General features: G+C 45.5%; 1 protein-coding gene across 13 annotated transcripts in view; it reads left to right on the forward strand.

The window, feature by feature from the left end:
* The first annotated feature begins 13,788 nt into the window (after window positions 1–13,788).
* Window positions 13,789–20,538, forward strand: part of FHOD3 (formin homology 2 domain containing 3) — a 423,570-nt gene continuing 416,820 nt past the window's right edge. For 10 of the 13 annotated variants that reach the window (XM_045527659.1, XM_045527661.1, XM_045527660.1 and 7 more), the window contains exon 1: window positions 13,819–14,064. In XM_045527659.1, coding sequence (XP_045383615.1) covers window positions 13,900–14,064 — 165 coding nt within the window. In that variant the 5' untranslated portion in view covers window positions 13,819–13,899. Of the gene's footprint in view, window positions 14,065–20,538 lie in introns of all 13 variants that reach the window. The other 3 variants (XM_045527658.1, XM_045527665.1, XM_045527667.1) reach the window with 1 other exon arrangement.

The following is a 20,538-nucleotide window of genomic DNA, read 5'->3' on the forward strand; positions in this document are numbered from 1 at the left end:
GGCTCGCACCCTCATGTGTGCACAATTAAGGCTAACAAGTACACCTCTGGCTTAGTGGTTCCTGAGATCAGTGAAAGAGGCGGTAAATGGGGTTAGGTGGGGGTTTTATTACTTTAAGCTCCTTATTAAAAATTCAGCCTTTTCCAAGACCCAGCACTACTGCATCTTGTATAGCCACATGCCACGTAAAAATGTTTTGGTCAAAAATGGACTGCATATAATAATACAAAGGTGGTTCCATAAGGTTTTAATACCATATTTTTACTGTACTTTTTCTATGTTTAGATATGTTTAGATACATAAATACTTACCACTGTGTTACAATTGTCTACAGTATTCAGAACAGTAACATGCTGTACAGGTTTGTAGCCTAGAAGCAGTAGGCTATACCACCTAGGTTTGTGTAAGTACACTCTATGGTGTTTACACGAAGACGCATTTCTCAGAATGATCCCTGTCGTTAATTGACACAACTATATATGGGCCTGTTCCCCTCATCAGCTAACCAATTGAAGAACAATGCCCTCAAGTGATGGATTTATCCAATTGCTCAGGCCAGTTTCACACAGGAGGAAACTATTCCAGATGGCACCCTGCAGCATTTTCCAAGACCTTCTATTGACAGATGTGTCCCATTAAATATGATGGCAGCCAAGTAAGAAAACATCTACAAAAAAATTGCATCACCTGTGTCAACAGATTTCCAGGTACAAATGACAATAAAAACGTATTGTTCATATCCACACCCATGTCCTCTTTTGCAGTAGATACTTTTGTGACTGATTTCAGACATTTTGATGCAAATCTTCTCCTTTGAAGCATAATTATTTAATTATCTACTTTTAATTACTAATTTAACATGGATCTGTTTCCATTAGACTGTAAGCTCCATGAGGACGAGGGCTTGCCTGTTTGCTTCACTAATATATCCCTAGTGTTGGCACATAATAGGCGCTCAATAAATTTGTTGACTAACTGGCTTTATTTAAAGCTGGCCCTGTTTTTGTAATTGATTGATTCAATTAATCAAATTAGTTTATTTTATTAGATTAAAATTAGTGAATTTAAAATGTATTTTGTCTTTAGGGTCTACTTTAATATTTCTTGTATGAGGTTCCAGCTAAAAATGTATTTTGTGTATTCTGTGGAGTGGTTTCATATTCCGAGTTTGTGGATATTTATGATTCTGTGTCACTTCCTTGGTTCCCACGTCTTGGAGTTCAGCCCTATGTCCTAAAAGAATATAAAAATCAAGGGTAATGTCATGTCCCTTGAATTTACCTCTAACAACAAATCTCAAAGTTTTTACATGTTGTGAGTACAGGCAACAGCAACCTGTCTTTCTGGATGTGGGCTCATGTGCACCCCAAGTCTACGGGCTCCAAGCCAGCACAGCCACAGAAATTGCCCAAGGACTGTGTGGCTCTTGTGGCCCTTCTACCTTATGAATTTGATACAGGCCCCACGCTGCTTTTTCTGCCGGTGGTGGGGCTAGTGGGGACTTGGGCTCTGAGGCAGAGGGTTTCCTTCTGGCTGGGCTGGTCTAAATGCTCCCACCGTGGGCACTGGCAGAGTTCTGCCCTGTGCTGTGCTCCCTATGCCAGGGCGGCCCTGAATTTCAATGCAAAGCCCCACAATTACTCCATTCTCCCTTCCCTGGGCACACAGATTCTCCCCTCACTGGGCATGCGGAGGACATGCAGCTGGCTGATCGGGGAGGGGTGGCGTAGGCAATGCGAGAGGGTCTTTTCTGCCCTCTTCAGTGCCTCTTTCCTTGATGTAATGTTAAAACCAGGTAGTATGATCTCGCTCACCTGATTTTTTATTTTTCTGAAGGTACTTGCTTTCATGGCTAGTTGTTGAATTAGGTGTTTTTGTGGAGGTACAATCACTGGAGGTGTCTATTTGGCCATCTTGCTCCGCCCTATGAACTTTTTGTCATAATCCTTGCTGAGAATTGTTTATGTGATTTTTTAATACATAGATTGATCAAAATAAAAACATTCAGATTTTCTTTTTTTTTGAGAGATCTGTATTAGCAAAAGCATCACCGGCTTGGACTAAAAGGGACTGACTATCCAGGATATAAAAAAACCTTCTAGGCTCCCAACTTCCTATGGGAAAAAAGAAATTACTCAGCCACCAAAAAGTGCATATTCTCCAAAGTGCCCTTTTCAGAAGTTGCTAAGGAGGGTTATGGTAAAGAAAAGACCTTTCAGAGGGTAGATCCAAGAGCAACAATGAATTGATACAGGAATGTAAGCTCATTGTGGGAAAGTTAAAAATAGAGATGAATAAAAGGAGAAATAATCTCTTATCCTACCACCCTACCAGAGATACAATTAACCTCGAATGCTTTGGTGTATAGGATTCCAGACTTTTCCCTGGTGTCCTTTGGAGACAGGAAACTGGCAGGTACTGCTTTGGGCATTGCTGTAGCTTTACCTGAGTCAGGAAGTCTCAAAACAAAGTTTCAAATTACCCTGATCAAAACAGGATGGAGGCAGGGCAAGTTCCAACCGGTTAGAACCAAGATGGTGGAGAAATCGAGGGTGTCACCACCCTGATTCCAGGAACACACTGCCCCTTCGATGACTATTTCTTCCCTTGTTTAGCCTATAATTAAGCCATTGCTTAAATAGAAGGGCAAAAGGAACCATGGGGCCCGTTCTGTTCTGCAGGGAGAACTTGTCTCTGCTCTGTGGAGTAGACTTTCTATAGTTTCTGAATAAGTCTCACTTTCACTTTATTCTTGCAAGAAGCCAAGGACACACTTGGACTTCAACTGGCTTCCAGCACTGGGAGTCACTTTCCTGTCATCTTCAGTGTAGCCTCTCTTAATGCTCCTGTGAGTCTAGGCTTTGCATTGATGGGAAAGCTACATATGGTGCCCGTCTCTCCCAGATTCTTGTAACACGCTCTGCCCTGGGGGTTCTGTGCAGCTCTCTGGGAGATTAGAGCACTCTTTTGTCGTTCCTTGGAGACCTTGGCTGGATGCCACTCTGGGCTCCACTCTGCCTCACTATCATCCTCTCTTGGCCTTCTTCACCAGCTCTGGTCAACAGCCCTTGATTGATCATGGTGACAAGCACCATGCTTGGTGTTGGGGACATAAAGATGCATTTTACATGGTTCCTGCCCTTAAGGAGCTGACGGAGGGTCTAGTGGGGAAGCCCACATGTAAACAGAAACCACTGAAATAATCTAGTCATTATTTCCAACATTGTTCCCATAGAAGAAATCACCTTTTCTACAAGTCACTCTGCTATTTAGAAATTAGAGTGAAGCACTTAAAAATGATACTACACACAAAGTTTAGTCCCTAGCTTAAGAAAGAACTTATAAAACCTGTTGAAACATGGCTTCAGCTAAGAAATCCCAATGGAATTTAAATGCTTATGTTGAATTTATAATAGTTGGACCATTTCAACATGTTTTGTTTTGTGGACCAAGTTAACCTTTTTGAAAAATAAAGTTGCTTGAACTTGTTGAGTTATTCATTTGCTCAGCAATAATTAAATCTTACCAGCAGAAGCATGGTGGCTTCCCTGTGTTGTCATAAAACATGGAGGAAAACAGCTCATTTAGTGACTTAGTAGCAAGACAGTATATGGGAATTTTGACTGCAGTAACTGAAGATGAGTAGAGTTACTAAGATCATACTTTTTTGTACATTGAAAATGCCCTTATTTTTTTAATAAAAATAAAATATTTTAATATTTGCTTGACACTTATGAATATAATGTGCCAGGCACTCTTACTTAATTCTCAGAAAACCCTGAGGGGCAAGTATAATTATGTGTACATTTTACGAAGAGGAAACCAAGGCTTAGGGAGATTAAATTACCTGATCAAGATCAGAGAACTTGTACAGAACAGGGATCAGATTGGAGCCCAGGTCTGTCTCTTCACTATCGTGATAAATTGCTGAATCATTATAATTGTAAGCACTGTTCCAAGCACTTCATTGTTAAATTATTTAACCCTTTTAACGCTCTTAGGAGGAATATGCTATTAGTATCATCTGTATTTTAGAGATGAGGAAACTGAGGCACAGAGAGGGAAGTCACTTGCCCCAGGTCCCAGAACTGCTGCGGCTGGGATTTGAACCCACGCCTCTCCCTCAAGCATCCATGCTCTGCTCACTTCACTCAAGGAAAGTCACTATTGTTTATTAAAATAAAACAGATTGCTTTACTTTTGATCCATGTAAAAACATTATAGAAATAAGTATCAGTGAGTAGTTTGTTCATGAGCTGTGGTGGCCACCATGTGCCTCCCATCCACTGGATGGTGATCACGAGAAAAGGAAAAGCCACAGTTCTTGTATTCAGCGAGCTTGGTGGGTCCCATTAGATGATCACAAGACCATGGTGCTTTGATGGAGGTCTGGGGGCCAAAGACACATCTGGGGGGGACCAGGTTGGCCTGAGGGATGGAAAGGAAAGCCCCATAGAGATGGTCAAAGCAGCGCCATCTCCTTGGGATGACAAAGCTGTCCAAGCTGAAGCTGCCACGCCCACTCCTACCTCAACCACTTCTGGACTCCAGAGCTTTTGGCAAGAGGAGAGGTGAAAAGGCTCTTTGGAGCATGCTCCAAACTTTCAGCCTGGTGAGAGAAGGCTGGCTCCAGTGGGTGGCGTTTGTTCTTTAGAGTGACCCTGCCCAGATCACAAGACCCCATCGAGACCATCTGTGCCCACCTTTCTCAGCTTTCCTTTATCCAGGAGGGAGGCGGTGAGCTGCAGAGGAGAGCACAGGCTACAGGGACCCAGCGGATCCAGAGCCACTGCTAGGACTGAATGCCGGGCAGCCCTGGAGGACGGTCATAACATGAAGGGTCCAAAACCTTTAGCGGACAGGCAGTGTTCTGAGCACCTCGCATCTCTGAGAAAGCCTGAGGCTCTTCCTGCTGCACGGAAGAGTTCAGGGCACCCTTGAAAGCAGAAGGAAATCTAGGATCCACCTGGCAGACGCTTTCAGCCTCTTTTTCCAATTCTTTTTGTGCTACATATCTCTTTGCAAATCCCCAAATTAAGATCATGGCAGACCTCATCCCATCGTATATGAACAAATTATTGAACATCTCTGAGTTTCATCTGAAAAGTGAGGAAAACCATGGTACTTGTTTCATAAAATTATTTGAAAATCAAATGAGACATTGTGAGTTTAGCACGGTGCTGCAAAATAACTGCGCCTGAGTAAGCCAAGTCTACCACCTGGTGGCAACACTAGGTAAGTGCAGATTTTGTTTCTTCAAGAGGCTAAAAACCAATTCAAATTGGTCAGCAAATCCTACGGCAACATTATGGCATTTCTGACGCTCTGCCTGGTTTCCTGAATGGAATAGATTTGAGAAAATTTTCGTTATTGATGTTGGAGTTCTTTAAATGTTAATTCCTCTTTTATTTCTTGATAACATTATTTTCCAACCTACTTTGCATCAACTGTTCTTTTGGGATCTCCTATTTTTCTTAGGATTTTTGTTTAAGGATGCTGCTTTGAATTGGGTATTTTGTAATGTAGATTCTCTCTCTCTCTCTCTCTGTGTATGTGTGTATGTGACTGTACATATACATATATACAAATATGTGTGTATACAGAGAATGTTTTAATATATATTAACAGTTTATATATATGAGGGTTGTCCAGAAAGTATCCAGCCATTGTTAATATAATGAGAGCAGTTACATGGCTGGATGCTTTCCAGATAACCCTTGTATAGCTATATATAGAGTTTTAATATATCTATATACAGTTCATAAATATATATATGTAGAGAGAGAGATAGAAAAAGGAAGAGAGAGAGTTTTAGAGAAGAGAGTTTTAATATATAGTACCTGGTCTCACCAGCAGATCCAGGTTTTATGAGCCTGAAGCTTACACAAATTTCAAGTCATCTTTAAGGAAAAGAATAAAAAATTACAAAATAAAATGAGATAGAAAAATATTTACTCGCGTAAGAAAAGCAGGGACTTTGGGAGGGGTCTGTGCAAGTGGGGGTCCCTAAGCTTAAGCGTTGCTACTTTTGCAGTGAATCCACTCTTGCCTGGTCCTCTTGCTGCCTCCTTTCCTGGTGCATCTGAGCACCACCCAGCCTCTCAAGGCTTACTGTGGTTGTGCCTTTTGCAGTTTACAGAATGAACCACTTTTTGTTCACCTTCTAAAACAAACAGCCCTATGATGGCCTGTCCTGGTCTTTTCTCTCCCATTTTGTGGGTGGAAACAGATTGTTTTGTCATCACTCTGAATCACTGCTTGTTCCAGTCAGGACAGAGTCTGCCACTCAGACCTGGGGATTTTCTTTCTACAGGGGTGTTGGAGCTCTCTGATGCAGGAAGCACTTGCAGTTATCAAAAATTATTCTCCCATTTTCTCGTGGGGTACAGGAAATATATCTATATCTGTATGCATATATATACACATAGAGTGTTTTAATATATATATCATTTGCATAAGTGTGTGTGTTTCTAGAGAGAGAATTTTAATATATAGTGCCTGATCTATACACCAGGTATTACATGTTACATATATATTATATATTATATCATGTTTATCTCTAGTTTGGTAAAGTAGCATTGTTTTTGTTTTTTAGCTAACTAGATAACTTGTTAAAACTTTTTAAACAAAGAGGTGATGCCATCTTATGAAAAAGGATAGAAAATTGGATTCCACCTCCACACAATTGGTTTTCAGTGGCTAAAGTCAACGTACATTATTTTTACATTTTGTTTTACTCTAAAGATTTTGCTCCTTCAACATGATCTTCGTAAACATATTTAAAGGATGCATAGTTGCATTCATATATTATAAATAATGAAAATACACCCCTATTGATAAACATGAGAAGTTTCCAGTTTTTAAATTTATAAGTAACACTGCAATAAACCTTGTTTTTGAACATGGCTATTTATTTACGTACTTATTTATTTTTGCTTCTGCTAAATTATTTTCTAAGCATACGAGTGGAGTTCAAGGATAATATTTACAACAATATTGCTAGATGTAGTATCATAGTGTTTTCCCATAGAGTGCCCCAATTTAAAGCGAGCAGTGTTTCAACAGCAGGCAGGCCCGCCGATTCAGGTTCCCTGATGGGCTTCCAGGCACATCATAAGGAGCAGATGCTCCATTTCTCCCCGGTGTAGAGATGCTGTCCCTTGATGTTGGAATGTTCTTGTACCTTGTCTGTTTTTTGTTTTCTAAAGAGAGGGTCTCACTCTGTTGCCCAAGCTGGAGTGCAGTGGCTGATCATAGCACATTACAGTCTCCAACTTCTGGGCTCAAGAGAGCCTGCTTCCTCAAGCCTCTGGAATAGCTGGGACTATAGGCATGCACCACCACACCCTACTAATTAAAAAAAAAAATTTTTTTTTTTTTAGACATGGGGTCTTGCTATGTTGCCCAGGCTTGTCTTGAACTCCTGGCCTCAAGTGATCCTCTTGCCTCGGCCTCCCAAAGTGCCAAGATCACAGGTGTGAGCCACTGCACCCAGCCTGGAAACTGCTATTTAGATCTGCATGCAGATGAGGCCTTTCAAGAGCAGCTCCTCAGATACAAGTCCTCTGATCCAGTGACCTGTGACCTAAAAACACAAATTGTCTGCCCCTTACATACTCAATGTATAATGGTGAGACTGGACAGAATAATTTCAATAGCCTCTCTTGTTTAAAAATAGAAAGACTGGCAGATACCTAGCAGTCACTGATTCACAGCAATTCTGAACTCCAGCCAGGCACATGTTGTCAGTTTCTCCTATTCCAGGAGAGTAGCCCAGTTCTGGTTCCTGAGGTGGTTCCCAAGTTCTCTGTTCTTCCTGGTTCTTAGTTCCATGCTCTGATAGAACCTACCTTTTCCAAAAGAAATGGCTCCATGTTTGCAGCTGAGAAGCTTTCTTAGCCTGCTTCTTGCCCATTGCACACTGGAGTTCCAGAGTTTTCTTTTTATTTTGAACAATCTCAGTCCCTTTTAGTCCAAACCAGTTTGGTCCTTTTATCAATGCAACTGTCTTAAAAACTCTGTGGATTTTCTATGAATCTTATTAGGGTTTATTACACATGCCAAACACTACATCCATAATTCTTTCTCCTTTGGGCCCACCTGGCTGCTGTGGAACATCACTCCTAGAATTCTTACAAGCCCTTTCGTCTAAATGAGAGGATCTGCTAGGCACTGCCCTAAATCTCTCTGAGATCTTAACAAAGGGTCTTACAACTACATTTCTGAATTGATCTTTACCAAGATCATTTCTAACTTTGGGGATCCTTTGCTGACTAGACAGACTGGGGATGAGGAATTGTTTATTTTATAACCCAGCAAGTTGTAGGCATTCTATATTTCCTCTAAATACTGCTTGCAAATGGAATTTATTATGATACACAGAAGCATCTAACAAATACTTTCAACATATTGTCTAGAGATCTCCTTAGCCAGATCTGTAAGTTCATTAGATACATTTTCTATCTTTCAATTTATTCTAGGCAATTGTCTTACCAACTGTTTCATTGCTTCATAACAGTTGCAATTTTCTTACCACTTTTCCTACGCTAGACCTGGCTTCTTCACATGGTATTCTCAGGCCAGCATTCCAAGAGGGTGAGAACAGATGCTATACAGTCTTTTGAAGCCTAGTTTCAGAAGTCACACAATGTCACTTTCATCATATTCTATCGGTCAAAGCAAGTCACAAAGCCACCTCCATAAAAGGAGTGGGGAAATATTAACAGACTCTACTTTTTGATGGGAGAAGTGACAAAGTCATATTGGAAAATGGTGGGAATACAAGGGGTGGGAAGAATTATTGTAGCCACCTTTGCCATCTAAGCTACGCACCAAGGCAAGTGGGAGGACGATGAATTAAGATAGTTTGAGACATAAACTTTCTCAAAAAGTTACCCTTTCTCAGAAAGCTACTGGGGTATATATACTTACCAAAAATGAGAGTATAAACTAAGAAAGAAAAAGGCAAGTGATCTGGGAACAAGGGTTCTGCATAAGAGAAAAGTCAAGAAAATATCCTGGAGGAGAGGCCAAGAGAGCCACATTCCAAATTGGAGCAGGGGGATGGAAGACTCCCTGAAATATGTCACCAAGAAGGATTCTTAGGGCAAAATGTAGAACTGAGAGATTGTTTGACAATAGTGAGAGAGGCATTTGCAGAGCCTTTGAAGGTTTAAGAAGCTTTGTCTAGCTATTCAAGAAAAAATAATCAAATGAAAAAACAATTGAGGCAAACATTAACTTTAGGGAAAACAAAAAGTTGTGCAAGAAAGGGCATGTAATCATGTACAACTTGACACAAAAATGAAAAATATTAGCATATTTTTAAAAATCACTGAATAAGGATTTAACTAAAATTGTGATAAAACTATATTGGGAGAATGAAGAAAAGGAAATAGACTGTAAAGAAGCCAAAATCTTCATTTAGAATGATAGAAAGTCAGCATATTGTCTAAAATTGATAGTTCACAGTATAGCAGGGTACGCTCATTATTTTGGAACAAGTACCCCTGGAAAGTGTATGTGTCGGGGAGTGGCAGTTGTAAAATAGGGGCTGATTTTTGGTTACAACTTTTTATTATTCTTGGCCTTTTAAATGAAGATAAAGCATTCCATTACTTAAAAAATTAATTTAAATAGTAGGCTGAGAAAAATACATTGGCTGTTCATCAGAGGAAACAATTATTACAAATGGCAGTCTCAAGGGAGTTGTCAGGGCAAAGATCCTTAGAAGAATTAAGGATAGCCTACAAGGTTAAAAATTTTAAAGGTTTAATTTTAGGTTCCAATTACTATTTGAACTTTTAAGATTAAAATTGAATAACACAATTTCCAATCCTGAGGGTCTTACAGTTAATGGGTAGACATATGGTACGCATATATGTACAATGCAACATGAAAGTGCTATAGTAGGTGCATATATAAAGGTATTTGAGATCATTTTTTTTTTTTCTTGACAGGGTTCACTCTGTCATCCTAGCTGGAGTGCAGTGGCATGATCACAGCTCACTGTAACCTCAAACTCCTGGGCTCAAGCAATCCTCCTGCCTTAGCCCCCCAAGTAGCTAGGACTACAGATGTGAACCACCATGCCCAGCTAATTTTTCTTATTTTTTGTAGAGACGGGGTCTTGCTCTTGCTCAGGCTGGTCTCAAACTCCTGACCTCAAGCAAACCTCTCGCCTTAGCCTCCCAAAGTGCTATGTATACAGGCATGAGCTACCATGCCCAGCCTGAGACAACTATTATTTCAGAAAAAAGAGAGACAATCCTTGTTTGGTGTGGAGTTGAAGATGGCTGTCTGAGAGAGTTGACATTAGAAATAAGTGTTGAAGAATTAGTGGGTTCAGCTGGTCAACTAGAAAGGGAAGAGCGTTCTAGGTTGGGAATCTCACCATGAATAACCTAAGCATGTTTGGGAAAAGGTAATAAATTCAGTGTGGCTTGAAAGCAGGCTGTGAAGAGGGGAATGACCAGATGTGAGCCTGGAGTGGTAGTCTGGGGCCGGTCTTAGAGGGCCTTGTGAGTCATGCTGAGGGGTTTGGAATGTAAGGATTTAACCCTATGATGTGACACATCAAATGCACATCTTAGAATGATCACTGGGTCTGGGGAAGCCAGTGGAAGACCAAATGCAGGATGCAAGTCTGGGGAAGGGAGACTCATGAGAACACTGGCATAGACAGTGAGGGCTAAAGAGGAAGAAAGAGTTGAGAAATATTTTAGAGGCTGTTTCAGTGACAAGTCATAGTGAACAACTGCAAGATGTAGGAGTCAAAGATGACTTTGATGTCCACTCATTCATCAAGCATTTATTGTGTGTCTTCTCTGTGGTAGGCACAGAGCTGAATACGGTATGGTCCCTGACCTAGAGGGGCTTTCCCCTTAGTGTGAGCACAGAGAAGAAATGAACAGTAACTGTAACTGTGATGCTCTACACCCCAATGGCTTGGAGAGCATCAGAATCAGCAAGACAGGCAGGTAGAGCAGCCTGGCAGATTGCAACCTTGCAGAGGAGGTTCTGGGTGGGCAACAAGGTTGGGTTGAGGATGTAACTGAGTGTGGTGTAACCAGAGTGGGGCTGAGTTGCCCAGTGAAAATCAGGACCTAGAAATGAGGAGCGCAGACCCCTTGTTGAGTATAGATGCCATATGTGCCATATGTGGATGCCATATGCGTGCAGGTTCGGTATTGAAGCCAGGGAAATCCAAGGGGAATGTGAAGAGGGCCATGAGGAGCACAGAGCCCAGAAAGAATTGAGAAGGAGCTGTCGAAGGAGGTGGAGGAGAACCCAGAATGGATAGAGCTATTGAACTGAAGGGAAAGGGAGTCTGAGAAAGGAGAGGTTTATGGTGACTGATGCTGCCAAGAAAATGGGTAGCAGGGCTGAGGTGTCTCCTGGATGAGGCAAATAGGCTAGCACTGATGATCTTAGAATGACATGGTGGGTGTTGCCCTCCAGATGCCATGTAGGATGGAGAAGAGGTGGTGAGGATGCTGAGAAATGAATATGGCTCTCTCTTTCAGAAGTTGCTTAGGAAGTGATGAAGACATAAGCCAGGGAGCTAAAGTGAGGGGTGGGCTTCATAAAGATGTAGCTAAAGATGTAGTCCCAGCTACTCGGGAGGCTGAGGCAGGAGGCATGCTTGAACCCAGGTGTTTGAGGTTGCAGTGAGCTATGATCACAACACTGCACTCCACTCTGGGCAACAGAGTCAGACCCTGTCTCTAAAAAAAAAAAAAAAGAAAAAGAAAAGAAAAAAATTGCAGGGCCTCTTGTTAAAAAAAATTATTAAGAATCTCAAGACAGCAACAGAGCATTAAACAAGTTTGGGGCCCTTTAAGTGCACAGCCCTGTATGTCTGCACAGGTTGTACACCCGGAAGCTGGCCCTGATTCTCAGGATAAGCTCAGGGAGGAAGGAAGAAGGGGTTGGATCAGAGACAGAGGCTGGTCCAAGAGCAGGTGGGAAGGGAGGGACCCAGGGTCCAGGTGGAGATAGAGCCTGAAGAGGAGGAAACACAGGACTTTGATCATCTCCTGAGATGGGGGAATGGATGATGGAGAGGAGGTGGAAGATAAGATGAAGGACGAAGAGGAGGGGACGCTGGAAGTTCATGCTGGATGAACTTCTTCCAGTTAGTGCTGCAGAAATTATTCTCTTTACTGAATAATCCACGGGTAGAGGAAAGTGGCAGAAGTGTGCAGCAGCATGAGGGGAGTCAGAGGCCACACTGAGCAGTGCTAGGGGCCATTGAGGGGCCCACTATCAGCACGCACGCGGCAGAGGGAGCAGGGGCAAGCAAGCTGCCCAAAGCTCAGGTGAGGCTGAGGGAGGGGTGTGGCAACGAGACCCCTGAGATGATGAGCTGGAAGCCAAGTTGGGACAGGGATGAGAGGTGGGGTGACCAGGACTGGGGGGCGCTCTCATTAAGGTGGGGGGTAGACATCAAAGTGGAAGTATTAAAAGAGTAGAATTTGTGGTTTTAGTGTTCTGGCCACGAGGAGATGGTGAAACAGGTGTAGGGCCAGTCTAAAGAACTCCCTCAAAGAGTTAAGTGGCAAAGTAAGGAGAGCCAGAAGTTCTGCTGGAATGAGCAGAGGCGTCATGGAATAATTATTATTTTAAAACCAGGTATAAATGTGCACGTGGTAGGGAAAGAGAGCAGGAGAGGGAAAGGTTAAAGATGCTGGAGAGGCTGCCAAGTATGGGATAAGGGTTTCTCCTCCCTTGAAACCAGAGGAAAGGGAGACAGACGCTTATAGAGCTGCCTTGTGGAGACTCGGTGTTCAAGAGATCGGGTATTATCAGTGCAACCTACACGGGGTGGGGGAAGGAACCCGGAACTCCGCAGTGGCCCGGGAATTGGGAGAACCGTGAATTCTCACTGGAAACGAAGGGGGTCGCCCGTGAGCAGCAAGGAGAGCGGCGGGAGGCGGCGCCGAGTCCCGCTGCTCCTGCCTGGCCGAGGCGAGGCGGGCTGGCTGCAAACCTCCCTCCAGGTCCCTGGGTTACAAGGGGATCCCTGGCTTTCCACAGCCCCCCCGCAATTCCGAGACTTCCCCGGAAGCGCCCCCGCCCCCGGGCCAAACAAGGTCCAGCTAGGGCTTTTGGAGATCTAACTGGGGAGGGAGGCCGCGGTGATGCAGAGGTTTGGCTAACAGCCGCCGGGTGTCCCTGGGGCCAGGCCCGACGCTGGAGTCCCGGAGCGGAGCCTCTCAGGCCCCACGCCTCTCCCCTGGCGCCCCCTGGGCTCGTGCCTTGAGAAGAGCAGCCTAGGTTCCCCGGCTGCCCCTCCTTCTTAGCTCTCTTCACCCCAAGGGAAACCTCCCCGTAGCCCTAGCCTGGGGTCCTGGTTCCCTCGTCTCCCGGTGCCGGCGGACGTATTCCGAATCCGGGCAGCAGGAGCGGGCCGCCACGACCTTCTGGAAAGGGTTAAGCCCTCTCCAGGTGGGGAAGAAGCCGGAGGGCTGCCCTGTCTCCCCGTCCCCCCCAACCCGGCCCCCGGGGCTCCGAGGGGTGCAGCTCGGCCCGGGGCCGCGGGGCGCACGTGCAGTCGATTCTGCTCGCCCGTGGTCCCCGCCCCGCCGCCGGCCTTTGGCGCACGGCTGCGGATGCCACGCGAGCCGTTCTCCCTCTCCGTTTCCCGGCGGCGGGTCCCGTGGGTCGCGGCAGCCCAGCCGGGTGCCGGGGACACGGAGGAGGGGAGGAGCCGGAGGTAGAGGGGAAGGAGGGGACCTCCGGCCCCGCCCCCGCCCCGCCCCCCGCGGCCGGAGCCCCGGCTGCAGCCGGGCGCGCAGGATCCTGCGAGCCCACGAGCCAGCGAGCAGCGGCTGCGGCCACCCCTGCGCGCCGCGATCGGGGCGTCCCGGCCCGCGCCCCCCGCGGCAGGGATGCATCATGGCCACGCTGGCTTGCCGGGTGCAGTTCTTGGACGACACGGACCCTTTCAACAGCACCAACTTCCCCGAGCCCAGCCGGCCACCGCTGTTCACGTTCCGTGAGGACCTCGCGCTCGGTACCCAGCTGGCCGGGGTCCATCGGCTGCTGCGGGCGCCGCACAAGGTACGGGGTGACCGGGTCCCCGGGACGCAGCCCCTGCCGCGATGCGCTCAGGGGTAGGTGCGCCGTGGGCGGGCGCGCCGCGGGCTGGCTTGGATGGGCGAGGCCCCGGGGGACAAGCGCCCCAAAGTAGGATCCCCTGCCCGTTAGGCTGAGGGACCCCCGGTACCCGCCGGCTGGCGCGGGACCCTCCCGGGCGGGCGGGAAGGACAGCCAGAGCCGGGGGCGGGCGCGGCCGAGCAGGTGCCGCGCCGGCCGGAGGCGGGATGGAGAAGGTTCCCCGGCGCCGCGCCGTTAGCTCGGCTGGGTGGGCGGGGTGGGGATCAGACGCCGGCACCGAGCTGGGCGCAGAAAGAACCCGGGTCCCGTGGGATGGGACTCCTCGGAGGAGATCCCTGAGCGACGCCGGGGACAAAATCTCTCTCAGGCCTCTGGGGCCGCTGCGGGCGGCCGCGCGACCCTCGCGACAAAGCTCGCTTCCCGGGGACACCTCCCCCTCCCCCGGAGGGGCACCGCAGAGGACGCAGAGCGCGCACTGTGATAGCGCGCGGAGTATCCCCTTTTTCTTCTGAGAAGCAGGTGGCCTTGGGAACCTTAAGGAGCAGTCGCCGTGGGAGGAGGGGCGGGGGCGCGGAGGGGCGGTGCTTTCACAAAGCCTCAGCCTGGTAGCCCGAAATGAGTGTCCCCTGGGAAGAATGGCTTCTCAGTCCACCCGTTAGAGAGGGTGTCGTTTTTTTTTTTAAACCCTTTTCAAGAGGACAGGCGTCTTGCAAAGTATTTGTTGTAAAGAGCTGAGCATTGAAAGCTAATCATTTAGTTACCAAGGAAAACCCTTCCTCCCACTTAAACAGATTGAATGCGGCTTGGAGAATTAACTCACCAGTATATTTTCTGCTTAGGGTTCATATCAAAGCTTGGGGATGATTTATTTCTTGAGTATCAACATTGATATATATTTGGAAGAAATAACCCTGGATGCCTAAAGGAACAAAATTGATTTAAAAAAATGCTTCAGATTTCTGTTTGATGTTCACCTGCTTTGGAAATAGAGGAGGAGGTTGTAGTGTGTGGAAACCGGTGGACTTTGGCAGTGGTGTTTTTCCTTCTCTCTTCGTAGATCAGTGCTACCCCCTTCTTAATTAGTAACTGTTTTTCAGGAATAAGGAATGGGGCAGTTCTCTCCCATTCTCTCCATGTTGGTGCAGGATGGATACAGTCACTGGACGTGGAAACCCTTCTGGCCATAAAAGCATGTTTGGTTGGGAGACAGAGGGACAAAATGCTGTATTATGGATTCAGCTTATCAGAATCACTTTTGGAAATTATTTGGTTCTCAATTAGTGGATTCAGTCAAAAAGTATTCAAAGGGCTTCTTCTACATCGTGATTATTCCATTCATTATGGTCTCTGATTACAGTGATCTTTTGTTGAAACCACCGAAGGCTCATAATTGTGGCCCTGTGACCTTGAAGTGGTTTCCTTGGATTTCAAACCCTATATACATGGGCTGACCTTTCAAGCTGGGAGCTGAAGTATGTTTTTATGTTTCCATGGAAGAGCCCCATAGTTTTTGGTACAGTGTTCCTGGTCTTGTAGGAGGAAATCCTGAGGCTCCAGCACTGTCCCCTCCTCCCTACCCCCACCTAGAAGCCACAGCACAGCAGTTGTACTGGCCCATAGAACTTCCTAAGGTGTCTTTTGTGGAATGAACAGAACCAGAAGATGTCCTATAGGGACCCTGACCCTTGTCTTGAGGACAAGCCAGCCTCAGTCTCAGAATCTTTTGCCTGAAGACGCCTGTAGTATATTCAGATATCTGGCTTTACTTGTTCCATCTAGAACAGAGTCAGTGGCTAACTCTATTAACCCTTACAGGGTTTCTGTAAGGCAGGGGTCGGGGCATTTGTGTGCTTAGGTCCACATTCACATTGTTCAGATGGTAGTTAATTTCTGGCAGAGAATTGTAAAATTGGATGATCCACCTGTGATAGAAAGAGTTAATGAGTTTGGAGTACTTGGCATGTAGTGTGTGCTCCATGGGGAGTCTCAATGCATGATATCATTTAATAGTACACAGCACCACGAAGTAGAGGTTTTTATTATCCCCATTTTAGAGATGAGGAAATTGAGGCAGGCCGGGTGCGGTGGCTCACGCCTGTAATCCTAGCACTCTGGGAGGCCGAGGCGGGAGGATCGCTCGAGGTCAGGAGTTTGAGACCAGCCTGAGCAAGAGCGAGACCCCGTCTCTACTAAAAATAGAAAGAAATTAGCCGGACAACTAAAAATATATAGTGGCACATGCCTGTAGTCCCAGCTACTCGGGAGGCTGAGGCAGTAGGATTGCTTGAGCCCAGGAGTTTGAGGTTGCTATGAGCTAGGCTAACGCCACAGCACTCTAGCCCGGGCCAAAAAAAAAAAAAAAAAAAAGGAAATTGAGGTAGAGTGATTAAATAACCAATTTTTCTGCTAGAAGTGGGGCGCTGAGATTCAAAGCAGGCTTGTGTGACTGGAGACCTCAGTGCTGTTCCGTTCCCTGTGGCAGAAGCTGTGCCTTCTGGGGCCTCTGTTCCATTACCTTGGGGAGTTCACCCTATCACCTTCCAGGGACAGGCACTTTTTGGCCCCAGGGGCAGGTGAATGTTACAAGCATGAGTAAGAGCCTTGAGGCAGAACTCCTGGCCTGGCGGAGTTCAGGGTCAGAAGTGGAAACATTGTTACCAACCCTGCTGTGAATTAGCTCATGGTGAGGGAATGTATCTTCCCAGGGCCCTGCGGCTGGTAAGGTTTCCTGGGCCACAGGGAATGCTTCTCCCAGGTCCTATGGAGCCTGGCTTTGGTAAGAGGGGTGTTCTTTGTGGGGAGGGTGTTCCAGGTGGTAGAAAGAAGGGGGAAGCATGAGCATGGGACATGCAGACATTCTCAGTGGTCTCCACTGTACTGCACGTCTAAGTCCCTGGGGAAGTCAGCTTTTGATTGAAGTAGATCACACGTACAGAAACGTGTACAGGGCATCATGTGCCGCTGGATGAATTTTCACGAAGGGACCACACCTGTGTAACCAGCCCTGAGCAGGCCCCTCAGACGGTCCAGATTTTAAAAGTTCCCCTGGGGATTTGAACTGGACAGTCTCTCAGGCCTTTCCTGGGTGAAACATGAATCTGGACATCTTTTCTTAACCTCATGATATATTAATTTAGCTCATGTCTGCTGATTGCATTAGAACTTGTTCATTTAACAAAACTATTGTCTTGGGCAAAAACAATAAATTGTGTTTTTTGTACTTTATCTCATCTTTTTACAGTAGTTCCAGTGAGGATAATTAAATGAATCATTAGTCTGATAACACAAGGGTCAGAACAGGTGCTATATTCTCAGCGAGGAGGTATTCATTTATATGTTTTGGTTACATGTTTTGGCTGGACTAGGTGAGGACTTTCTGTTTTCAAATGCTGCATAACTAGGTGTTTATTTCTGGCTTAATATTTTTAAAGAAAAATTATAATTATAGGACCTCTAATGTAGAAAAATACCATGCAGTAGAATTAGAGGTTTAGAACAAAACTATACCGTAGAATTAGTAGAATCATAGGCCTTTTATAGCTTAAAATGTGTTTGGGTTGATTGACACTAAGGGCATTTACATATCTAAGGATTCTTTTATCTCTTTGATAGACAAAACTGGAATTGTAGAATATTTTGACAAAAAAAGTGATGACTAGCTTACATGTCAAAATGGCAGCTATGACTTAATGATTTAAGTCAAGAAGTGTTTTGTTGCCTGCTGTGGACTGGGCAGAGTGGAGTTATAATAACTACTATGTCCTAGGCATTTGCCTGCACCAAGGAGCATTCTGGACAGGCATCACCTCACCAAGCCCTTAATGGTCATGGGGCCAGGGACCCCGTGGTACTGATTCTGTTGCATCTCACAGCAGGAGAGATCAAGATTGGAAGGAAGTCCCCTGGTCACATGAGTGAGAAGTTCCTGAGTTGGCATTTGACAGCAGGTGTAAGCTCTTAAGCACTCCACTTTCATGTCTTGAATGTTCTCCTTCTAGGCAGCCTGTCCATGTTCCAGGGTGCGTCCACTCATTGGATTAGCCTTGAGTGTATTGTGTTCATTCCTTTCTCACTAGCTTTGTCTTTGTAGTTATCTTGTTGCCTCAGCCATCCCATCTGTAAAACAGCTGATTGCAATGAGGCCTAGATCCTTGCTATTCTAGATGTGGGCAGGGTATCACCTGGGCTCTTGTTGGAGATGCACACTCTCAGGCTTCCCCCCTGCTGTGTCAGAACATGCATTTTACCAAGATGTCCTGATGATTCCTGTGCACACTACGGTCCGAACAGCATGGGTCACAGGTGATTTAGTTGCGCTGTCAGTACATGGGGCTTCTCATTGTGTCTCTCCTGTTCACAGATAACTTCCTTGAGGGTGAAGACCTAGCTGTCCAGTTCTCCATTGTTCCCCTTGAACCTGAGCAGTGCTAAGACAGGGTGTGTACTAAGGTGATTGATTGGTGTTAGTTTTAGAACACAAATCCACTGGTATTATTGCACTAATGAATTTCCACCTTAATCCTCTTAAGGGACACATCTGTTTGCTACATTACATTAAGATTTTTAAAAGATGAGATCATTAGTAAACTTGGCAAGTGTGTTATGTCATAGCATTTTAGGACACCACTGTTTAAGAATGTTGTATGAACTGCTAAGAGCATCTCCGTGTAAGCAGGGTTGAATTTGACTCCACTGTAATTAGCTCAGTTGGTTGGAGCCTGGCTATTGAGATCAGGATCATGGGATTGAACCCTTTATGGGTCAGTTGGCTTTGTTTCATGCATGGCCACAGACCGCATCGGTAACCCAGCCAGACATCCAGCAGGTGCTGTCATGGCTCCTTGCAAGGATCTGGGTTGGAACAGACTGGCAGCCATCTTTGGGAAGGAAGGGGCTACTGTGTCACGAGCTTGTGCTGGGCACTGTAGGCCTGCATGTATAACTTCATTTATCCCACCAACTCTGGCAGGCAGACAGATGAGGAATTCCCAGTTAACAGATGAGGAAACTAAGACACAGGGAGATTAAGCAGGTTGCCTGAGGCCACGCTGCTTTTAAGTGAAGGAGCTGAGATTTAAGGTCAAGGCTTTTTTTACTCCAAAGCCTGTAGCCAACTGTGTCCCATTATTAGAAAAAACGAGCAGAGCACATGGTCTCTGTGCCGGTGGGGTGGGGTGGGGTTGACTGTATCGCCTTTGCACACGGCTGCCTGTCACAGGGCTGTGATTTAAATGGTTGTGCTCTGGTAAGTCCTTCCAGGGCTGATGCTCTGTGAGTCTGTGCCTTTTGTCCTCGGAGTCCAACAGGAGCCCCTCTGGAAAGCAGCCGGACTGCCATTGCCCTCCCCCTCTGGACTCTGAATTGTTAGCTCTTAATGGTGGCAGCTTTAAAACTGATTAACATGCTGAGGCCAATTTAGGAACACCCCTCCCCCACCTCCTTTCTTCCTGTGGATTATTTCTCACTAAAGGTGAAAGTTTTGAACACATGGGAACTTTTCCTTGTTCAGATGGAGGACAATCATCTGCTCCTGGCAACCTCCACATCTCATCTCCTGGTGACACTCCTGCTGCCTGTGGCTGGCTTAGTGGTGTAGCCAGAGTCTTGGGTTTGTCAGTATCTGCTCCTTTATATAGAAACAGACTTTTTTGGGATGGAGGGAAGCAGGGGACTGTTTCTGGTCCTTGTTCTGAAAGGACCAGAAACAGTCTTCCCCATAGCTTAATGTGGAAAATTAAGTTACAAGTAGTGTTAAGCCTCACCACAGGGATGTAATCAGCAAAATCCAGATTGTGGGGAATGACCGTTTCTCTGGCAAATGAATAGTAAAGAAAAAAGAGACGGAAGGAACCTTAGATGAAAAGATTTTCCACCAGTGTGCATGTATGGCTCTGAGTGCTCCCTCAAACACATTGTAAATAAATATTTGAGATCACTGGGGAAAGGTGAACAGTGACTCATATTTGATAGTAAAAATTATTAATTTTAAAGTGTGATAATAGTATCGTGGTTATATTTAAATAAGAGTTTATATCTTTCAGAGATACATACTGAAATATTTACAGATGAAATTATATGATGTCTGAAATTTGCTTCCAAATGATCCAGGATGATGAACGAGTAGGTGGGTGAGTGGACAGATGGAACAAGACAGACCAGGAATTAGAGCTGGATTATAGGAATGTGGAGAGAGGTCATGATACTACTTTCTATACTTTTGCATATGTTGAAATTTTTTAATAAAGGAGCTGAAACAATTAGGTTACGATTCCAATGTTTCCTTTGGGATCAGAGCTCTTTCATTAAGCCTCGCTTTGTGTTCTGAGCTTGTTTGCTGTGGCTGAAATGGCAACCCAGTGAATTTTATGTCATGCCTCCATTGATATTTTTCTTCCTTCCCTTATGGTTGCATTCTCC

The sequence above is a fragment of the Lemur catta genome, chromosome 16, assembly GCF_020740605.2.
Source record: "Lemur catta isolate mLemCat1 chromosome 16, mLemCat1.pri, whole genome shotgun sequence".
NCBI classification, from domain to species: Eukaryota; Metazoa; Chordata; class Mammalia; order Primates; family Lemuridae; genus Lemur; species Lemur catta.